We start from the raw sequence: 20,421 nt of genomic DNA on the forward strand, positions 1-20,421 counted from the left end.
TTCTAGCAGCCTCTCCTCAAAACTCCCTGATGAGGTGAGAAGTAGAGGCACAGAGGTCTGGTGGGCACAGAGAAAGTGCAAAGGCAACAGACTAGAGGTTTCGATGAAGTCAGAGCATTGCTGCATGGATGCACTGGAGCAGGTACATTTGAGCAGGTCAGCAGAGGAGGGAGTTGTGGTCAGAGAGCAGAATGTTTGAATAGTGTGTTGCTTTATAGATCAGGAAGTCCAAAGAGAGGTCAATTGACTTGTTCAGAGTCATAGCTAGTAGATGGCAGAACAAGGACTGGAAGCCAAGTTTTCTGTTCCCAGATGCATATTCACATATGTGGTCAGGGAGAGTGTGTGTTTTTTTTATTTTGTTTTGTTTTTTGAGACAGGGTCTTGCTCGGTCACCCAGGCTGGAGTGCAGAGGCACAATCTCAGCTCATTATAGCCTCGACCTCCTGGGTGCAAGCACTCCTCCTACCTCAGCCTCCTGAGTAGCTGGGACTACACGTGTGTGCACCAGCATGCCTGGCTAATTTTTGTATTTTTTGTAGATATGGGGTTTCACCATGTTGCCCAGGCTGGTTTCAAACTCCTGGACTCAAGCAATCTGCCCACCTCGGCCTCCCAAAGTGCTGGGATTACAACCACGAGCCACAGCACCCAGTCAGGGAGAGTATTAAGGAAAAAATACCTTGCCATAGTCAATGACAGGCAGCTCAATGTTGGGAAACAGATCTTGCACGATGGCATTGAACAGGGGTGCATCAACTGAAGTGAGCTTGGCGATGTTCATATCTCTCATTGAGAGCAGCAGAACCTGAATGGGAAAAGACAGAGACTCAGGCTTGAGGAGCCAGGGCCTACCTTTCACCTCCAAAGGGCTTTGGGGCAGGTGCCAAGAACAATGGATACACCAGTTAGCCATTAGCAAAGCAGCGGGCGACACGGGGATGGGATGAGGTGGGAAGGTCGGAATCCCCATCTGGGGAAAGAAAGGGTCTGAAAGACTTGAGAGAAGTGACATAGGGCCAGTGACAGTGGAAGTCAGGTCCAAAGGCTGTGTCCTTGCTCTACCTCTTCATCAGTCAGATCTGGCTGTAGGCGGCGCTTCTTGCCGGCATAGCGCAGAAGGGAGGTGAGGGCACGCAGGCCAAAGTCATAGTGGTCCTGTCTGGACAGTTGCTGCACGGCCAGTGAGTACAGTGTGTACACCTTCTTGGCCAGAATCTGGGGAACCAAAACAGAGGAGGAAACAATCCATCTCCCCACAAATCCCTCTGCTTCATCTCAGGACAGAGACAAGAAGCCAGGTCCCAGGACATGAAGCAGCTAGGAGGTACTCTATGGACTCTCCTAATGAAATCGTGTGAATCACGCCATCGTCAGTTAGTGATATCACAGAGGAGAAACCTCCCTCCCCTAAATTTTTCTCCCTGCACATCCTACTGACAATAGTCTAAGTTCCTTAGAGGATAAGCTGATCGTGAGCTCCTCTGTCCAGGGAATAATTATGAAAGGGAATTAAAATCACTGGAGAAAAGGGTTATTGGAGTACCTTGCAGTTGCCAAAGCCCTCTCCAAAGAGAATGATTTCTGCAATGAGGGTGGAGTCAGGCACCACCATGGCAATTGGGCGGAACATGGATTTAAGATTTTCGGGAAGCTCTGTGCGGCCAGCATAGCCTGGAAAACAATGCCACTTGCTTAGAATCATATATTTCTTCATCTTGATTTGCTTCCCCAAACCCACTTTCCAATCAATCTCATTTTCTCCCACCCTAACTCCAACCTTAACTTTCTCTCCAACTCCAAGATCACATCCTTTCTCATCTCAGCCCCAGCCCTTCCCAGTCCACTTTGGTCTTCTCTCTTATCTCTGGTCCTTTCCTTACTTTCTGTGTGGCCCTGTTTCAAACTCAAATCACAGAGCTGTCAATTTCCCATCTCTCCAGGTTCTGTGTATAGCTCTCATCAGTCCTAATAGAAATCACAGTTGTTCCTCTTATTTGTTCAGTTCCTAAACCCTTTCCTGTGCCTGTGCTGTCCTAGACCCTTCCCCCAGAGTTGTTCCTAGGAAACAGTAATGAGAGACCCTAGGACCTGCTGCAAAAGAGACGGCAGAGAGACCAGAACTCTGGGATCTAGCCTAATAGGAGAAGATAGCTAAGTATCTTAAAAGATGAGGGCTACATATACACACATAAGTGGTTATTAATCCCTTTGGGGAAAACAGTAAGATTGCTTCCCCTTCTCTTGGAAAGTTGTGTGTTTATCCTTCTCTCCCCTTTGCTATCGTTAGCCAGACTTCACTTAACTATATACGTTCGCATGGAAGGGGGAAGAGGAGGATGCGCAGTTATTTCCCCTGAACACCCAGTTCTTCCCACCCCAGGAACCCCATCCACTCCCTGCCACCTACCAGGATTCATGGTAATGAAGATTCCACAGGACCACACCAGATTTATTTCAAAGCCATCAAAATGGAAACGGGTGAGACCAGCAGCCAGGGCAGATAGGATGGACAGGATCTGCTGAGCCACCACTGACAGCACCTCAATGTTGATGCGGTTAAACTCATCAAAGCAGCCCCAGGCTCCAGTCTGCAGGGTGCAAGGCAGAGTCACTGGGAGCAAGAGAGGTGCCCCAAGAGGCTAGAGAGCATGATTAACACACCCTTCCTTCAAATGTTTCAACAGGCGAGGCGGCCTCCAGAATAGGGGGCAGGGAGCAGGGCACCAGAGTACACTGTTGTAGCTTCTGGCCAGAACTTTCCATCAGATGGGGCCAATCTGGGGTGATGCTAGAAAAGGTGTGGGTTGGAAAGAGACTGGGGTAGGGAACTTGTGTGCACTGTCTTCTTTGCTCCAGTTAACACACATTATTTTCTTTAATCCTTTATAATCTTCTGATTTTGCAAATAAGCTACCTGAAGCTCAGGAAGGGGAAGGGACTTTCCTAGTTGTAAGAATTACACGTGGCTGGGCGTGGTGGCTCATGCCTGTAATCCCAACACTTTGGGAGGCCAAGACAGGTGGATCACCTAAGGTCAGGAGTTCGAGACCAGCCTGGCCAAGATGGTGAAACCCGGTCTCCACTAAAAATACAAAAATTCTCCAGGCTTGGTGTCACGCGCCTGTAATCTCAGCTACTCAGGAGGCTGAGGCAGGAGAATTGCTTGAATCCAGGAGGCGAAGGTTGCAGTGAGCCGAGATCACGCCACTGCACTCCAAAAAATAAATAAATAAATAAATAAATAAGAATTACACGTGATGCAATGTCATGAAGCTACAAAGCACTGAACCAGATTTGGGTTTCAGTTTATTTTCCGGGACAAAAAGGTATTTAAGGGGCTTCTGGCACAGGGTGGCAGGATACTGACCTGGGCCAGACCTGAGTACATTCGGCCCATGGACTTGTAGTCCAGGCCCTCAGAGCAGTTGACCACAATGACATATACGCCTAGGGCCTTGCCCAGGTCCTTGACGGTCTCGGTCTTGCCCGTGCCTGCGGGGCCTTTGGGGGAGCCCCCTCGGTGCAGGTGCAACGCCGTGGTCAGTGTCATGTAACACCTGAGAATTGAAGACAGAACTGGAGTCAGACTCCCGGAAGCTTCTCTCAGCTTCCGCTGCCCCCACCCCAGCCACCTCATTCATCCCACATGGCAGACCTGTCCGTCAGGGGAGTGATGACAAGCCGGCCCGAGTTACCCAAGTACTCATAACTATACTGAAATTGCGTGTTGGTCTGGCGGATCATACAGTCATCAAGATCCTGGGGAAAACAGGGCAGAAAAAGAGAGAGGTGGGCTTGGAAGGAGAGTGAGAGCTGGGACGATGACGGAGAGTGGGGCTCAGAGTTGTCAGGGAGGCTGCAGTGAAGGGATCAGGGGTTCCCTTTTAGAGTTGAAAAGGGGAGCGGTTTATGGGCAAGATGGAAAATGGGTTTCATATTGCACATCCACCCCAACCCAATGCAGCAGCTGTCTGGAGTGTTTCTGAGTCCTGTTCAAGTGACATTCATAGTGAGCCCTGACTGGGACAACTACTTGCCACTCCTGATTGTGGGGAGGAGGTGGAAGGAAGAACCGGATTAGGGTACTGGGACAGGACTAAGGGTTGGATTAGGGTATCCTTGCATTTACAGAACATGGATGCAAAAAAAGCATCAGGATCCATTTTACGGTAAGAGAGTGGGGAGTTGGCCCATTTGGCACCTTCTCCCAGTAGAACCGAAGTTGGCTGAGCCAGTCAAAGGAATTGACATCCATGAGGCCACTCTTGTAAAGCTTCTCCAGCACATCCCGGGCATGAATTTCTATCGTCACCAGAGCCACAATTTTCAGCCGCATGATCTTGGTCAAGTTCCCCCTGATGGCTTCTGAATACTTATTCAGGATTGACACCTGTGGCATGAAGCAGCAGGGAAGAGAGCAGACAGAGCAATGCCGCCAAAGCCTGATCACCTCTCGCCCCCACCCAGCACCACTTCCAACCCGGTGCTGACCCCACCTGCTGTAACTCCTGGTAATTCTGCTCCACCACGGACTGCCCCCACTGGACTTCCATCATAAAGCACCCTCGCTCTGGCCCTTTTCCGCCAGCTCACCTCTAATTCTGACTGCTCCCTCCCTGCAATTCTAGCTCCAGGCCTAGCTCATACTTGCAGAGCACCCACCTGCTTTTTTCTTTTCTTTTTTTTTTTTTTTTTTTTGAGACAGAGTCTTGTTCTGTCGCCCAGGCTGGAGTGCAGTGATACGATCTTAGCTCACTGCAGCCTCAACCTCCTGGGTGTGCCATCAGCTAATTTTTGTATTTTTTGGTAAAGAAGGGGTTTCACCATATTGCCCAGGCTGGTCTCGAACTCCTGGGCTCAAGCGAGTGGGCTCCTCCCACCTCTGCCTCCCAAAGTGCTGGGATTACAAGCATGAGCCACTGCACCCAGCCTCCCACCTGCTTCTTCTTCATGACCTTGAGGATTTTCTTGTCTGCCCGCTCCTTCGCTGTCAGCAGGCACTTGGTGACATCAGCAGTCCACTGGATCTGACTGGCAGTGATCACCACCTGGGGATGTGCAGAAGCCACGTCCCAAAGCCCTGTCCTTGGCTACCCACACAGCCCAGCTCCCAAGTCCCAGCTATTTCAAGAACTGTGTGCCTCTCCCAACTGCACCCAATCTGCTCTGAAGGATGGGACATGGGCCTCAAGTCAGGAGGTAAGGGTCCAGCTTGGAGTGTACCAGAGCCACAGCCCAGAAAGGGGGGTAAGAAACAGCATTGTGTGAGACTCAAGATTCTGTCTTTCCACTGGCCACCTCCTTTTAACTCCATCTTCTTGTTCCCTCATTTCTTCATTTCTTTCTTTATTCCTCTTTTTTAAGACAGAGTCTTGCTTTGTCATCCAGGCTGGAGTGCAGTGGCACGATCTCGGCTCACTACAACCTTCACCTACTGGGTTCAAGCTATTCTCCTGCCTCAGCCTCCTAAGAAACTGGGATTACAGGCGCACACCACCACACTGGATAATTTTTTGTATTTTTAGTAGAGACGGGGTTTCACCATGTTGGCCAGGCTGGTCTTGAACTCCTGACCTCAAGTGATCTGCCCACCTCGGCCTCCCAAAGTGCTGGGATTACAGGTGTGAGCCACTGCGCCTGGCCCCTTGTTCCCTCACTTCTATGGACCCCAGCTCACCTGGCCAGCCCACTCCTTCACCCATTTGTCCCTCTTGTTGAGGAACTTCTTGAGGGCCAGGCGGCAGTTCCAGAGAAGGTCCCGCAGGGTCACCCTCATGGTCCGTTCCACATCGCCGAGCCAGGACTGGGGGGAGGTGGGAGAATAGGGCAGCTCAGCCTGAGGGGCACGGCCAAGGTCCTCCACAGGGAAGGCACTTGGAAGCAGGGCTTTGTACCCAGAGAAAAGCAGGAATGGCCAACAGCTGGCTTGGGTCCCTGAGAGAAATGGAGGCTAGGAGGCAGATGATCTGACTTTCAGAAGGAAATTTCGGTTCAGAGCAGAGATGATCATTGTCAGGAATGGCAGGTGAGAGGGGAAAGAGTGACTAATGGCCATTTACAGAGGTCTTCTCTCCTTATGGAGCCAGGTGAACTTTCTTTTTTGTTTTCTTTCTTTCTTTCTTTCTTTTTGAGACGGAGTTTCTCTCTTGTTGCCCAGGCTGGAGTACAATGGCGCGATCTCAGCTCACCACAACCTCCGCCTCCCAGGTTCAAGCGATTCTCCTGCCTCAGCCTCCTGAGTAGCTGGGATTACCAGCATGCGCCACCGTGCCCACCTAATTTTGTATTTTTAGTAGAAACGGGTTTTCTCCATGTTGGTCAGGCTGGTCTCAAACTCCCGACCTCAGGTGATCTGCCCGCCTCGGCCTCCCAAAGTGCTGGGATTACAGGTGTGAGCCACCGCGCCTGGCCCAGGTGAACTTTCTGTAGGAAGAAGAATCAGCTAGGTCCTCAGACCCTCACCACAACTCACCTCTATAGGCCCTTCTAAAAATACTGAGTGGAGGAAGTCAATGTACTCGCCATCGCCCGAGAACATTCCCACAGCTTCCCATTTGCTGCTGGGCCCTCCAACCTGCAGAAAGCAGAAGCTACTCAGAGCCTGGCCTGCCCACCCTTGGTGTCCACCTAGAAGTACTGGGGACTTTTGAGGGTAATTACTCCTCCTCTCCCCTCCTCTCACTATTACCAATTCTAAGAAGTTATATCCCCCTGAGAATCGAGAATCATTAATTAATATGGCCCTCCTGTTGGGAGGGCAGGGTCCCCTCCAAAGCCTTTCGTACCCCAACACCCTCCCTTCCCCACCCAGCATCTCACTGTGGCCACTTCTACCGACCTTCTGGATTCTCAGCAACTTGATGTTGTCAAAGCATTTTTTGAGGTGTGGCTGCACAGCCTCTGGGTTTCGGGACTGGCCCAGAATCTCCAGCAGGTCGTCATTGGACAAGAAGTAGAAGCGGGGGAAAATATGTCGCTTGGTCTCTAAATACATATCCAGAGACTTCTGAATATCTTCCAGGATTGTGTTCATTTCTATCAATGTGTCCAGGAGGCCTGGGAAGAAGAGCAATGAATAACATTTGATGGCTTTCTTTCCACTGCCCTGGGGGGGGTCTGGATGCCCCAACTCTGTGTTCCTTGCCAGCTCTTGAACAGTGGGGCACAGACTGCCATAAGGGTTTCCGGACGCAGAGAAGTATCCCCAGACCTTCTATCATGCTCAACTCATTCTCTCCATTAATTCATTACAGTATTCATTATGCACTGTTGTACATGTTACCGTTTATGCATTAATGATACATCATATATGATTTCATTAATACAGTAATTCCCCCTTATCCACAGTTTCACTTTCCATGGTTGCAACTACCTGCAGACAACTGTGGTCCGAAAATACTGAATGGAAAATTCCAGAAATAAACAATTCCTAGGTTTTAATTACACACTGTTCTGAGTAGTGTGATGCAATCTCTCACCATCCTGCTCTGTCCCCCAGGATGTGAATTATCCCTCTGTCCAGCGTCTCCACACTGTGGAGGTTCCCTGCCCGTGAGTCACTTACTAGCCCTCTCGGTTGTCAGATCTACTGTTGAGACATTACAGCAGTGTCTGTGTTCAAGTGACCCTTATTTCACTTAATAATGTAAGCAAAAGCGCAAGAGTAGTGATGCTGCCAATTCAGATACGCCAAAGAGAAGCCGTAAAGTGCTTCCATAAAGAGCTTCCTTCCTTTAAGTGAAAAGGTGAAAGTTCTCAACTGAGGTTGCTAAGATCTACGGTAAGAATGAATCTTCTGGCCGGGTGCAGTGGCTCATGCCTGTAATCCCAATACTTTGGGAGGCCAAGGTGGGCGGATCACTTGAGGTCAGGAGTTCAAGACCAGCCTGGCCACCATGGTGAAATCCCATCTCTACTAAAAATACAAAAATTAGCCAGACGTGGTGGCGGGTGCCTGTAATCCAAGCTACTCAGGAGGCTGAGGCAGGAGAATTGCTTAAACCCAGAAGGCAGAAGTTGCAGTGAGCCAAGATCACACCACTGCACTCTAGCCTGGGTGACAGAGTGAGACTCCGTCTCAAAAAAAAAAAAAAAAAAAAAAAAAAAATGAATCTTCTATCTGTGAAACTGTGAGGAAGGAAAAAGAAATTCATGATAGTTTTGCTGTCACACCACAAACTGCAAAAGTTACAGCCTCAGTGCATAATAAGTGCTTAGTTAAGATGGAAAGAGCATTGAATTTATGGGAGGGAGAGACAAACAGAAACATACTCTGATTGACGGCAATTGGGTTCAGTACTATCTGAGGTGTCAGGCATCTACTGAGGGGTCTTGGAACATATCCCCAGTGAGTAACGGGGGACACTGTATAACACACCCACCTAAGAACTTGGGGGTCCATCTTCCTTCATTTCCCATAGGCAAAAAAGAAAAGAAGGGCTGGGGGAAGAACTTGGGGATCCACTGGCCAACCCGAGAGCTTCTGAAAAGTAGAGATTACCCTCCACTTGCACAATCTAGCAAGCTAAATCGTTTTATTTAGATACATGTTATGTGCACACAGTGAAAGAAATCTGCAAGTACTGGGGTTGCCAGTGTCCCTCATGTCATAGCAATCAGATAGTAGTTCTTTCACTTACTGGAATGTCAATTCACCTCATCGAGTTTTGACCTCTTTGTGTATAAAATGCCAATAAAATCCATCTCAAAAACCAATGTGAGGCCGGGCATGGTGGCTCATGCCTATAATCCCAGCACTTTGGGAGGCCGAGGCGGGTGGATCACTTGAGGTCAGGAGTTCGAGACCAGCCTGACCAACATGCTGAAACCCCGTCTCTACTAAAAAAAATACAAACTTAGCTGGCCGTGGTGGCACATGCCTGTAATCCCAGCTACTTGGGAGGCTGAGGCAGGAGAATTGCTTGAACCAGGAGGTGGAGGTTGTGGTGACCTGAGATCGTGCCATTGCACTCCAGCCTGGGCAACGAGAACAAAACTGTGTCTTAAAAAACAAACAAACAAACAAAAAACCAATGTGAGTAGTAATTGAAATGTATTCACATCGGTAGCTTCTCAGTAATGTTAGTTTCCTCCCAGCCTATAGCCCCATACCTCAGGTCTTGATTGATTTTCCCCTTGTCTTCCCAGTTCCTAGCTTTCTGAAGAAAGGAGGGACACTAATGAGTGTGAACTCAGAGGTGACCCTCATGCCTTCAAGCGCAGGGTCTACAGGCTGTTGGATCCTTTAGTGCAAACCTGAGCGACCCCCGGAGATCACAGGCATGCTCAGTAGCCGTGGACAAGATGGATTTGTTCTGTGCGTTCAACAAAGGGATCATTGTTTTTTTAGCTTTGCTTATAAATTGTTCCAAAATATAATTCTGTCAATTATTTCAAATAGTATCAGTTGTTGTCATTCAACTTCGCATATCATAACTTTTCATGTTTATCTTTTATCAGAATAATTAAAATTATTTTTATTGATGTGTATACTGAAGGCTCTTGGAAAATGAGGCACTGTTAAGACTAGCCCTAGGTAAAATAAAGAGGTCCTCTGCACCCCCGCCAGAATTCTTCTCCACAGGATGCCCATTCTAGGTGCCTGTTGTCAAACCTGACTCCCTGATTCTCTAACCCAATCTCCCCCAGTCGACCAGGCCTCACTGTGTGTTCATCTTGCCGTGTGTTCATCTTGCCATGTGTTCATCCCTTTCTTCCCCATACCCTACCCCATCCCATGGCTGAAGGCTAGTTAATCTGCCAAACGAAAGTCAATGTAGGCTGGGCTCAGTGGCTCACACCTGTAATCCCAGAACTTTGGGAGGCTGAGGGAGGTGAATCACCTGAGGTCAGGAGTCTGAGACAGCCTGGCCAACTTGGTGAAACCTCATCTCTACTAAAAATAAAAAAATTAGCCAGAGGTAGTGGCACACGCTTGTATTCCCAGCTACTTGGGAGGCTGAAGCAGAAGAATTGTTTGAACCCGGGAGGCGGAGATTGCAGTGAGCCGAGATCACACCACTGCACTCCAGCCTGGGCGACGCGCAAAACTCTGTCTCAAAAAAAAATTTTTTTTTAATAAATAAATAAACTCATCTGACTGATTCCATATCCCATGCTCTTAACCACTATGTTATTATACTCCACTCAAATATTTGTTGAGTTTAATTTACAGAATTAGGATCTAATGCTTAGAAGAGGTGATGGAGATGGGAAATGTTATGAGAGCTGGGGGCATCAGTCTTTTTAATAAACAAAGCACGCAACCATGACCAAGCAGAGTGCCTGCTGAGGCTGTGTCAGGGCAGGAGCCCTGGAGCTCTGACCTGGGTGATGGGTGCTCCGGAGAGCATTGTTGTCCTTGTTCATCCTGTCCATGATGGCTTTCCAGTTGCTGTTGACTTGGTCAAATAAGGTCGATTCATTGGGCAGCTGCTTGCGGATGTCTTCTCCTAGGAAGATATTCTGAGGGGGCCAAAAGTTGGGGTGAGAGGCCACTTCTTACACACTCTCCACCCTCTGCTCCCTGTTCCCAGATCGTGGGTGACAGTTGGGTAGAAGATACAGAGTGCTAGAAGTCAAGGGCCAAGATGCCCAAGTTCTACAAGGAAAGTTGGAGGTGGGGGGCCAGGTACCTGGGTCTAAGAAGAAAAATGGAAGAAAAATCTGGGAAGAAGAATAAAAACTTGTTAGGGAGGGAATCTAAGGTGAGAGGTAATAACTAAGAATCAGACAGCTGGGTCCTAGATGAAGAGTGACTTTAAAGGTAGGAGAATGAGTTTGATAACAGGGCAAAATCTAGGTCTTAAGCAAATGAAGGAGTAAAAGCAGGAAGCAGGAAGAGCTCAGGGGCTGAGTCCTGACCTCTAAGTACATCCACTGACGCTGCACTGTGAGAATCATCTCAATAACCTCCAAAATGAGGGAGAGGCAGCGTTCCCAGTGGTCCACATCCTTCTCAAAGGCCTTGACAAAGCGAGATGCCTTCATGGTAGACAGAGCTACCTGGTTATCTTCCAGTGCCTGGAACACTTCTTCTGTACCTCTGAGACACAAGGGGTCAAAATCACAGTTCATCCCCATCTGCCCAACCTTGGCCCCACTCTGCAGCCTGGGTCACACAGCCCTCCCTTCTCCTAGAGCCCCAGCTCCCCCGACCTGAGCCGATGATGGCCTTTATCCTTGTAGGGTACTATGTCGAGCTGAATCACATCCCAGGTCTTGGCAATGTTTTGTAAAGCCTGTGGAGAGAAATTGGGGGACACAGCGGTCAGGTATCTCTTCACTAAGGGGAACAGGAGCTGAGAGGCGCCATCAGATGATGAACAGCTGGAAGCCTGTGCTCCAGGAGGCGCAGGAGGTGTGGGAGCATGGGAGAGGATTGTCGTACCACTTCTATAGCCAGCTCCTTAGCTGCTGAAGCAGAGATCTCTCCAATTTTCTCCACATGCTGACCCATCCCAAGCTCCACAATCTGCTCCAAGGTGAAGCTTTCAGATTCCTGATCAAACTCCCGCTGGATCTCATCCCGGACCTGGTCCCAGTGCCTGCAGCCAGGAACAGGAGGGTGTGAGGTCAGGAGAGTTCCCGTCACTCCCATTGCTGTCTCCCACTGGGACACTGTGATTCTGCATAGTTATCAATTCATGATTCAACTCATTTTGCTAAACAGGCTCCGAAGATGCAATCTTAGGCACCATGGGGAATACGAAGATTGAGGTGAAACCCTCCAGGAGTGGATTCTCTGGAGAGGGAGTTAAGGCAGGTGCACCCACAAAACACACAATGAATCACCGCAGGTTTTCTCTAGATCTGCACTGAGTAAAGGCCTTACATGAAACATCTCATATCATTCTCACGGCTGTTCTATAAATTAGGAATTATTATTATTCCATTTACAGATGAGAAAACTGAGGCTTAGAGAGGTTAAATAATGTAAGCAAATAAAGTGGTTAGGTTATACATAACCGTATAACACTTAATGGTTTTGGCATTGCCAAAAACATACTGGAAGAAAGACGAAGTAAAATTATTTTCTCTTAAATGGATAGATCATGATTGAAACACCATTTATAAAAATTACTTTATTTTTATAAATCTATCCCCAATGGCTTGAGATACATTCTCTACCATACAACAAATTCCAGATGAATTAAAAGAGTTAAATCTGAGAAACACAAAGCATTAGAAGAAAGAATGAAGAGGATGTATTTGTAACTTTGGGATAGGAAAGGTCTTCCTAAACAAGGCACGAAGGCAAAAACCATACAGAAAGAAAGTTATACTTTTGGCTACCTCAAAATAAAATCTTTTGTTATACAAAAGACATAAGGTGGGACAGGCACGGTGGCTCACGCCTGTAATCCCAGCACTTTGGGAGGCCAAGGCGGGTGGATCACTTGAGGCCAGGAGTTCAAGACCATCTTGGGCAACATGGCAAAACCCCATCTCTACTAAAAATACAAAAATTAGCCGAGCATGGTGGCGGGTGCCTGTAATCCCAGCTACTCGAGAGGCTGAGGCACAAGAATTGCTTGAACCCGCAAGGTGAAGCTTACAGTGAGCCGAGATTACGGCACTAAACCCCTGCCTGGGCAACAGAGTGAGACTCTGTCTTCCCCGCAATAAAAGGAAAAAAAAGACATAAGGCTTAGTCATGACAGACAACTCCCCTTCAGAGAGAGGGAGGCCCCAGAGTAGGGGGTAGAGAACAAGAAGTCAGCAAGGCTGGATGACCCGAGACAGTGCAAGAAGCAGAGGACAGTGGCAGGCTTCGTGTCTGCGCCACATGTTCGCTGAGCACTATTTGCAATAGCCAAGATGTGGAATCACCCTAAGTGTCCATCGAGCGATGAATGGGGGATGAAAATGTGGTGTACATATACAAAGAAATACTCTTCAGCCTCAGGAAAGAAGAAAATCCTGTCATTTGCAACAACCTGGAAGAACCTGGAGGACATTATGCTAAGCGAAATAAGCCAGGCGAAGAAAGACAAACACCACATGATCGCACTCATATGTCATATGTGAAGTCTGAACAGGTTGAACTCACAGAAGCAGAGTCAAATGCTGGTTATGAGGGGCTGGGGGTGGTAGGTGGAGAGTTGGGGAGGTGTTGGTCAAAGGACACAAAATTTCAGTTAGACAAGAGGGATGATCTCCTGTACATCATGGCAACAATGGTTAATAACAATCTATTGTATACTTGAAAATCACTGAGAGTAGCTTTTCAGTATTGTCACTACAAAAAATAGGTATGTGAGGTAATGCATATGATAATTAGCTCAATTTAGCCATTCCACAATGTGTACATATTTCAAAACATTATGCTGTACACCATAAGTGTATGCAATTTTCATGCGTCCACCAAAATTAAATGTTAAAAAGAGGAAAGATAAAAAGACATACATTTGTGGACAGAGGGGAAGAGAGGGCTGTGAACACTGCGGAGAAGAGAATGGGAGGGACCAGGCGGTGGGGCAGGCCAGCGGGGCAGAGTGGACACCCCGGAGCGGAGGAGCAGCCTCACCTCTCTCTAAGGGCAGGGTTCCGCAGGTCTGAGATGAGAGGCATGGTCCTCTTGAACTGCTCTATTTTTGAGCGAGTGGTTTTAATAATTTCCCAGTTTCGGTCCTGAGCAAAAGTTGGGGGCATCAGAAGACCCGACGACCTCCCTGGGAACAGACCCGGATCCTCCACCAGCTTCTCTTCCGCCTCCCCGCCCCCCCCCCCCCGCATTTCTCCCCACCTTATACTCTTTGGCTAATCTTGTGAGGCGACGAAACAGCCCGTGGGCCATGGTCTCCATGGTTTCCGTCTGCAGGGTCAGGAACCGGCCAGTCTTCCACTCATTCCAGTTCTCCTCCCAGTCTCGTGTGATCTCCCAGATTTGGTGGAGGGCATCGAGCTCCTACAGGGCAGAGAGGTGTGTTGCATGAAGTGGCACCTGCCCTCTTCCTCCCTGACGGACGCCCAGGCCCTTCGCTGCTCTCACTCTGTGAAGCTTCCCCTCTAGATAATACAGCGGCCTCCTCAGTCCACATATTTTTCTCCACTCTGTTGCCTTACGAGCTTATCAAGGAACAAGCACATGAAAAAATCCTCAATGTCATGAGTCATTAGGGAAATGCAAATCAAAACCTCAGTGGGATGCCACTTCACACCCGCTAGGATGGCTAGAACCAAAAAAAAAAAAAAAGGTAAATAAGTGTTGGCACAGAGATATGGAGAAATAGGGAGCCTTGTACACTGCTAGTGGGAATGTGAAACGGTGCAGCTGCTGTGGAAAATGGCTTGGCAGCTCCTCAAAAAGTTAAACATAGAGTTTCCATATGATCTAGCAATTCCACCCCTAGGCTTACACTCACAAGAATAGGGAACAGGTGTTCAGACAAATACAAGTACACGCGTGTTCGTGGCAGCACTACTCCCTTTAGCTAAAAGGTGGAAACAACCCAAATGTCCATCAACTGGTGAATGGTAAACAAAATGTGGTAAATTCATGCAATATTCAAATATGAATATTCAGCCATTTAAAAAAGTACTGATCCATGCTACACCATGGATGAACCTTGAAGACATTATGCTCAGCGAAAGACGCCAGATTAAAAAGGCCACGTATTATCGTACAAATGGTTCCATTTGTATGAAGTGTCCAGAATAGGGGAATCATACACATGGAAAATAGGCTCATAACAGACTGGGGCGGGGGATGGCGGATGGACATGACTGCTAATGGGCAGAGTTTCCTTTAGGGTAATAAAAATGTTTGGGAATTAGATAGATGTGGTGTGAATTACTAAATGTCACTAATTGTTCACTTCAAAATTGTTAATTTTGGCAGGGCGTGGTGGCTCACATCTGTAATCCCAGCACTTTGGGAGGTCGAGCCAGGTGGATCACCTGAGGTCAGGAGTTCGAGCCCAGCCTGGACAATATGGTGAAACCCCATCTCTATACTAAAAATACAAAAATTAGCCAGGCATAGTGGTGGATGCCTGTAATCCCAGCTACTCGGGAGTCTGAGGCATGAGAATCGCTTGAACCCGGGAGGCAGAGGTTACAGTGAGCTGAGATTGCGACACTGCACTCCAGCCTGGGCAAGACAGCCAGATTGTGTCTCAAAAAAAAAAAAAAAAAGGATTAATTTTGTTATGTGAATTTTACCTCAACTGAAACAAACAAACAAAAGCTCTTCGTGAGCTCCTCTCCCGTCCCACTGCCTTTGTGGGCGCTAAGGACCCATTCTCCTGTCCCTGCCCCTTATCGACGGTGACCACAGGGTCCTTGCTCAGCACACCACCTTCTCCAGGTTCTGAAGGTCCTTGGAGGGTGGCTGCTCCATCTTGAAGATGCCCAGGTTGGCTCGGAGACTATTTTCCTCTTCCCGCATGGCCATCAGCATGGCCCGCACTTGTGTGATCTGGTCTAAGGCAGACATGTATCCCACGTTGCTGGTGAAAGGGCCTGTGGAGGATTCAGGATGAAGCTCAGTTTCCTGCTCACGTCTGGCAAGGACAGTCATGGCTCTCCTATCTCTTTGTGGGCAAATCTCACCTCTCTCCTCATGTGAGAGAGGGAAGGGAAGGAGAGCAAGAGGGAACGCGTTGAAAGAATGACGGTTAATCTTAGCAAAAACTCCTAAATGCGGCTTGAGAGTCAGGAACAGATGGAATATGGAAATCGGGATAAGAAAAGTAGAAATGGGGGCCGGGCACGGTGGCTCACGCCTGTAATTCCAGCACTTTGGGAGGCCGAGGCAGGAGGATCACAAGGTCAAGAGATAGAAGCCATCCTGGCCAACATGGTGAAACCTTGTCTGTACTAAAAATACAAAAATTAGCCGGGCGTGGTGGCGTGTGCCTGTAGTCCCAGCTACTCGGGGAGGCTGAGGCAGGAGAATGGCGTGAACCCGGGAGGCGGAGCTTACAGTGAGCCGAGATTGCGCCACTGCACTCCAGCCTGGTGACAGAGCGAGACTCCGTCACAAAAAAAAAAAAAAAAAAGGAAGAAAAAAGAAAAGTAGAAATGCTGTGAGCTGTGCCGCTGTCTACCCAAAACGAGAGCCACTGTCCTCCTCCTTTGCTCCTGAGTGGATGCTCTTCCCCCACCCCAGCACCGACCCTCCTCCTCCCCTCCCAGTTCTCGCCTTCCCAGGACGTGGGTTTGGAAGGCGGGGTCTCTAAACAAAGGCTAAATAAGCAGGAGAGGTGCATCAAGGAGTACCTTTGAATTCGAAATCTTCCAGAAGCGTATGTGCTTTCTTCTTGAACTCATCTGCCGAGTGGATCAGGCCTGTCTTGAATTTCTCCTTGTGTTTCTTCAGCATTTGCTCACTGTCCAGCAGAGTTTGTTGGAAGACAACCCATTCCCCGTTGAGACTGTCCAGCATCTCCCGGATCTGGGGGTGTTAGAGAGTGGAGGATGACCAGAAGCAGGAGGTCTGCCCTCTCATGAAGGTTTTTAAGGTGTCTTTTCTGATCCTCCAGACCAGAGTCTGGGGACGAGTTTTGCACATGTGACAAGGCCTAAAAAAATCAAAGTGTGAGTTGCTGAGCCTAAAAGAAATCCTGGCCGGGTGTGATGGCTCACACCTGTGATCCCAGCACTTTGGGAGGCCAAGGTGGGAGGATCACTTGAGGTGCCTGTAGTCCCAGCTACTCGGGAGGCTGAGATGGGAGGATCACTTGAGCCCAGGAAGTTGAGGCTGCAGTGAGCCATGATTGCACCACTGCACTCCAGCCTGGGTAATGGATGGAGGCCCTGTCTCAAAAAAAAAAAAAGAAAGAAAAAAATTCAAAAGCTGTCTGAGAATGAGGCCAAAACCAAACAAACAAAAAAAGAGTAAATGCAGTTAAGTAAATCCAGCTGGGTGCAATGGATCACACCTGTAATCCCAGCACTTCGGGAGGCTGAGGTCAGCAGATTGCTTGAGTTCAGGAGTTTAAGACCAGCCTGGGCAACAAAATGAGACCCCCATCTCTACAAAAAATACAAAAATCAGCCAGGCATGGTGGCGTGCACCTGTGGTACCAGCTACTCGGGAGGCTGAAGTAGGAGAATCACTTGAGCCTGGGAGGCAGAGGTTGCAATAGGCCGAGATTGCGCCACTGCACTCCAGCCTGGGTGACAGAGCAAGACTCCCTCTCAAAAAAAAAAAAAAGAAGAGGAAAAGAAAAGAAATGCAGAAGCTAAGTAAAGGCATCATTTGAACTAGCTTTGGCTTTCAAATCTAGAGTCTCCTCCCACTGTCACTTCTCTCCTCTCCCCGAGGACAGCCAACAGCCACCCCTGCAATCTGCTGCTGATACGGGTCCCAGGTAAACCAAACACCACGGGAACTCACACTGTCCTCGACTGGCACCTCGTACTTTTCAAGAATGGCAAATTGCTCGTGTACGGGAGGGATCTGAGTCTCCACGTTGGCCAAGTCATGCTGCAGGGCATCCATGAGCTGCAAGCTGACCCCCAGTTCCTCCAGCGTCTGCGGAGGGCGGCTGATTCTGAAGGCGGGCAAAGGGAGTGCTAGTGAGTGGAAGGCCCAGGGCCTGCCCCTGCCCCCTTCCTGCAGGGCGCCCCAGCCCGCACTTCTCTGCATTCTCCTTCAGGTAGGTGTGCAGCTCCAAGAGGCGCCCAGCAACCATCTCCCTGAGCAGAGTCGTGAACTTGTTCTGCCATTCATTGCAGTGCTGCACCAGGGAGAACTTGAGGTGCGAACAGTCCAGCAGCACAAATTGGATGTTGGTGACCGTCTCCTCCTTCTGCACGTTATTAGCAACTTCCGTGTAGCTGCAAGAGCCCCAGATGCCAGCTAGGATGCTGTTTTCTTCGCAGACATGCCCCCTGTCCCAGCGCGGGCTGCAGGTCTCATTTCCTTCCACCCAAACCTGGGTGGCAGTTCTAGAGTGTTCTTCTACTCCCAGGCATCCCTCATTCCAATCTGCCCCAGCCATGCAGCTGTGACTGTCATTTTCCCAGTCACTGGCTATAAGATAGCAGTCAAACTTCTTAGTCTGGCATTCAAAGCTCTAGAGTGAGGCAGGGCGCGATGGCTCATGCCTGTAATCCCAGCACTTTGGGAGGCCGAGGCAGGTGAATCACGAGGTCAGGAGTTCAAGACCAGCCCAGCCAACATGGTGAAACCTTGTCTCTACTAAAAATACAAAAATTGGCCAGGCACGGTGGCTCACGCCTGTAATCCCAGCACTTTGGGAGGCCGAGGCGGGCGGATCACGAGGTTAGGAGATCAAGACCACAGTGAAACCCCATCTCTACTAAAAATACAAAAAATTAGCCAGGTGCAGTGGCAGGTGCTTGTAGTCCCAGCTACTTGGGAGGCTGAGGCAGGAGAATGGCGTGAACCTGGGAGGCGGAGCTTGCAGTAAGCCGAGATCGCGCCACTGCACTCCAGCCTGGGCGACAGAGTGAGACTCCGTCTCAAAAAAAATAAATAAATAAAAATAAAAATACAAAAATTAACTGGGTGTGGTGGCGGGCACCTGTAATCCCAGCTACTGGGGAGGCTGAGGCAGGAGAATCACTTCAACCCGGGAGGCAGAGGCTGCAGTGAGCCAAGATGGTGCCGCTGCAGTCCAGCGTGGGTGACAGGGTGAGACTCTGTCTCAAAAAAAAAAAAAAGCTTTAGAGTGGCACAGATCTGGGTTGAGTTCACCCTCTGCTGCTTCCTAGTTCTATGACCTCAAGCAGGTTTTTTTTTTTTTTTTAACTGTTTGAGCCTCGGTTTCCTCATCTGTAATACAGTGATAGTAAACAGAGCCTGCCTCACAAGGTGGTTGGGAGAATTCACTTGGCTGCTACAGAGCCCCTTTACGTTCTTCCTTTCCTGTGCCTACATTGCAGATCTCACTCTGTGGGGTGAACGTGCTCATAGACTCACATCTTTATGCCTTTGCTCATGCTATTTCCTCCACGTGGAATGCCTTCCCCACTGCCCATCTATGCCCGTTGAAATCCTACGCAAAGTCGGCCGGACTTGGTGGCTCACGCCTGTAATCCCAGCACTTTGGGAGGCCGAGGCGGGTGGATCATGAGGTCAGGAGATTGAGACCATCCTGGCTAACACGACGAAACCCCATCTCTACTAAAAATACAAAAATTAGCCGGGCGTGGTGGCGGGCGCCTGTAGTCCCAGCTACTAGGGAGGCTGAGGCAGGAGAATGGCGTGAACCCAGGAGGTGGAGCTTGTGGTGAGCAGAGATGGCGCCATTGCACTCCAGCATGGACGACAGAGTGAGATTCCATCTCAAAAAAAAAAAAAAAGAAATCCTACGCAAAGTCCCTTCCTCCAGGAAGCTTTCCCTAAAATCCCCAGCTGGAAATCCTCTGTCCTTCCATTGAACTGCCCTGGCGTGTGATATCCCTTCATCATAGTACTTACCACAGTGCAGCTGTGTAATAACACAGTACACAAGCACAGGGCTTCAGCCTACAAAGTGCTTTCATGTATCTTTAATCATTTCACAAGGTTCCAAGGTAGGTAGTGTAATATCTGTTTCACAGAAAACTGTGGCCCAGAGAATATAGAAAATCTGCCTAAAGTCACACAGCTACTAAGTGGCACAGCTGCGATTCCAAGTCTTTTCATGACGCCACGGCCACCACCCTTTCAGCGATACTTTTATATTCCTTACTACTCCAGAGCCCTCAGGAGGAAAGAACTTGCTCATTTCCTTCTTTTTTTTTTTCTTAACTCCTCATGGCCCATACAATGAATGTTTATGGAATGAATGTTTACAGAATGAATGAATGAATGAATGACCAGAGGCCCATAAAAAGATGTGAGTTAAGATCAGAAATTAAGATCTTCTTCTAGGCCAGGCACAGTGGCTCACGCCTGTAATCCCAGCACTGAGGGAGGCTAAGGCAGGTGGATGACTTGAGGTCAGGAGTTTGAGACCAGCCTGGCCAACATGGTGAAACCCCGTCTCTACTAAAAATACAAAAATTAGCCGGGCATGGTGGTGGATGCCTGTAATCCCAGCTACTCGGGAGGCTGAGGCATGAGAATTGCTTGAACCCGGGAGGCAGAGATTGCACTGCACTCCAGCCTGGATGACAGAGTGAGACTCTGTCTCAAAAAAAAGAAATTGAGGCCGGGCGCGGTGGCTCACGCTTATAATCCCAGCACTTTGGGAGGCCGAGGCGGGCGGATTACGAGTTCAGGAGATCGAGACCACGGTGAAACCCCATCTCTACTAAAAAGTTAGCCGGGCATGGTGGCGGGCGCCCGTAGTCCCAGCTACTCAGAGAGGCTGAGGCAGGAGAATGGCGTGAACCCGGGAGGCGGAGCTTGCAGTCAGCCGAGATTGCGCCACTGCACTCCAGCCTGGGCGACAGAGCAAGACTCCGTCTCAAAAAAAAAAAAAAAAAAAAAAAAAAAATTGAAAAAAAAAAGATTTT

The 20,421-nt window shown here is 48.9% G+C and overlaps 1 protein-coding gene across 9 annotated transcripts in view; it reads right to left on the bottom strand.

Annotated features, from left to right (window-relative positions):
• The window catches only part of DNAH2 (dynein axonemal heavy chain 2), a 119,817-nt gene that overhangs the window by 52,776 nt on the left and 46,620 nt on the right, over positions 1 to 20,421 (bottom strand). For 8 of the 9 annotated variants that reach the window (XR_008653121.2, XR_008653123.2, XR_008653122.2 and 5 more), the window contains 21 exons: positions 17,590 to 17,790; positions 17,348 to 17,504; positions 16,228 to 16,402; positions 15,305 to 15,468; positions 13,751 to 13,912; positions 13,532 to 13,635; positions 11,393 to 11,549; positions 11,161 to 11,243; positions 10,867 to 11,047; positions 10,329 to 10,467; positions 6,842 to 7,059; positions 6,476 to 6,577; positions 5,681 to 5,806; positions 4,941 to 5,051; positions 4,205 to 4,393; positions 3,659 to 3,762; positions 3,371 to 3,560; positions 2,411 to 2,591; positions 1,547 to 1,674; positions 1,066 to 1,218; positions 683 to 808 (listed from right to left, as the gene is read on the bottom strand). Coding sequence is in view for 6 of the 9 variants with exons in the window: in XM_063629523.1 (XP_063485593.1) it covers positions 683 to 808; positions 1,066 to 1,218; positions 1,547 to 1,674; positions 2,411 to 2,591; positions 3,371 to 3,560; positions 3,659 to 3,762; positions 4,205 to 4,393; positions 4,941 to 5,051; positions 5,681 to 5,806; positions 6,476 to 6,577; positions 6,842 to 7,059; positions 10,329 to 10,467; positions 10,867 to 11,047; positions 11,161 to 11,243; positions 11,393 to 11,549; positions 13,532 to 13,635; positions 13,751 to 13,912; positions 15,305 to 15,468; positions 16,228 to 16,402; positions 17,348 to 17,504; positions 17,590 to 17,790 (3,151 nt within the window). In the remaining 3 variants the exon portion in view is untranslated. The remainder of the gene's footprint in view (positions 1 to 682; positions 809 to 1,065; positions 1,219 to 1,546; positions 1,675 to 2,410; positions 2,592 to 3,370; positions 3,561 to 3,658; positions 3,763 to 4,204; positions 4,394 to 4,940; positions 5,052 to 5,680; positions 5,807 to 6,475; positions 6,578 to 6,841; positions 7,060 to 10,328; positions 10,468 to 10,866; positions 11,048 to 11,160; positions 11,244 to 11,392; positions 11,550 to 13,531; positions 13,636 to 13,750; positions 13,913 to 15,304; positions 15,469 to 16,227; positions 16,403 to 17,347; positions 17,505 to 17,589; positions 17,791 to 20,421) is intronic. The other variant, XM_063629524.1, reaches the window with a different exon arrangement.

This window comes from Symphalangus syndactylus, chromosome 20, assembly GCF_028878055.3.
Source record: "Symphalangus syndactylus isolate Jambi chromosome 20, NHGRI_mSymSyn1-v2.1_pri, whole genome shotgun sequence".
NCBI classification, from domain to species: Eukaryota; Metazoa; Chordata; class Mammalia; order Primates; family Hylobatidae; genus Symphalangus; species Symphalangus syndactylus.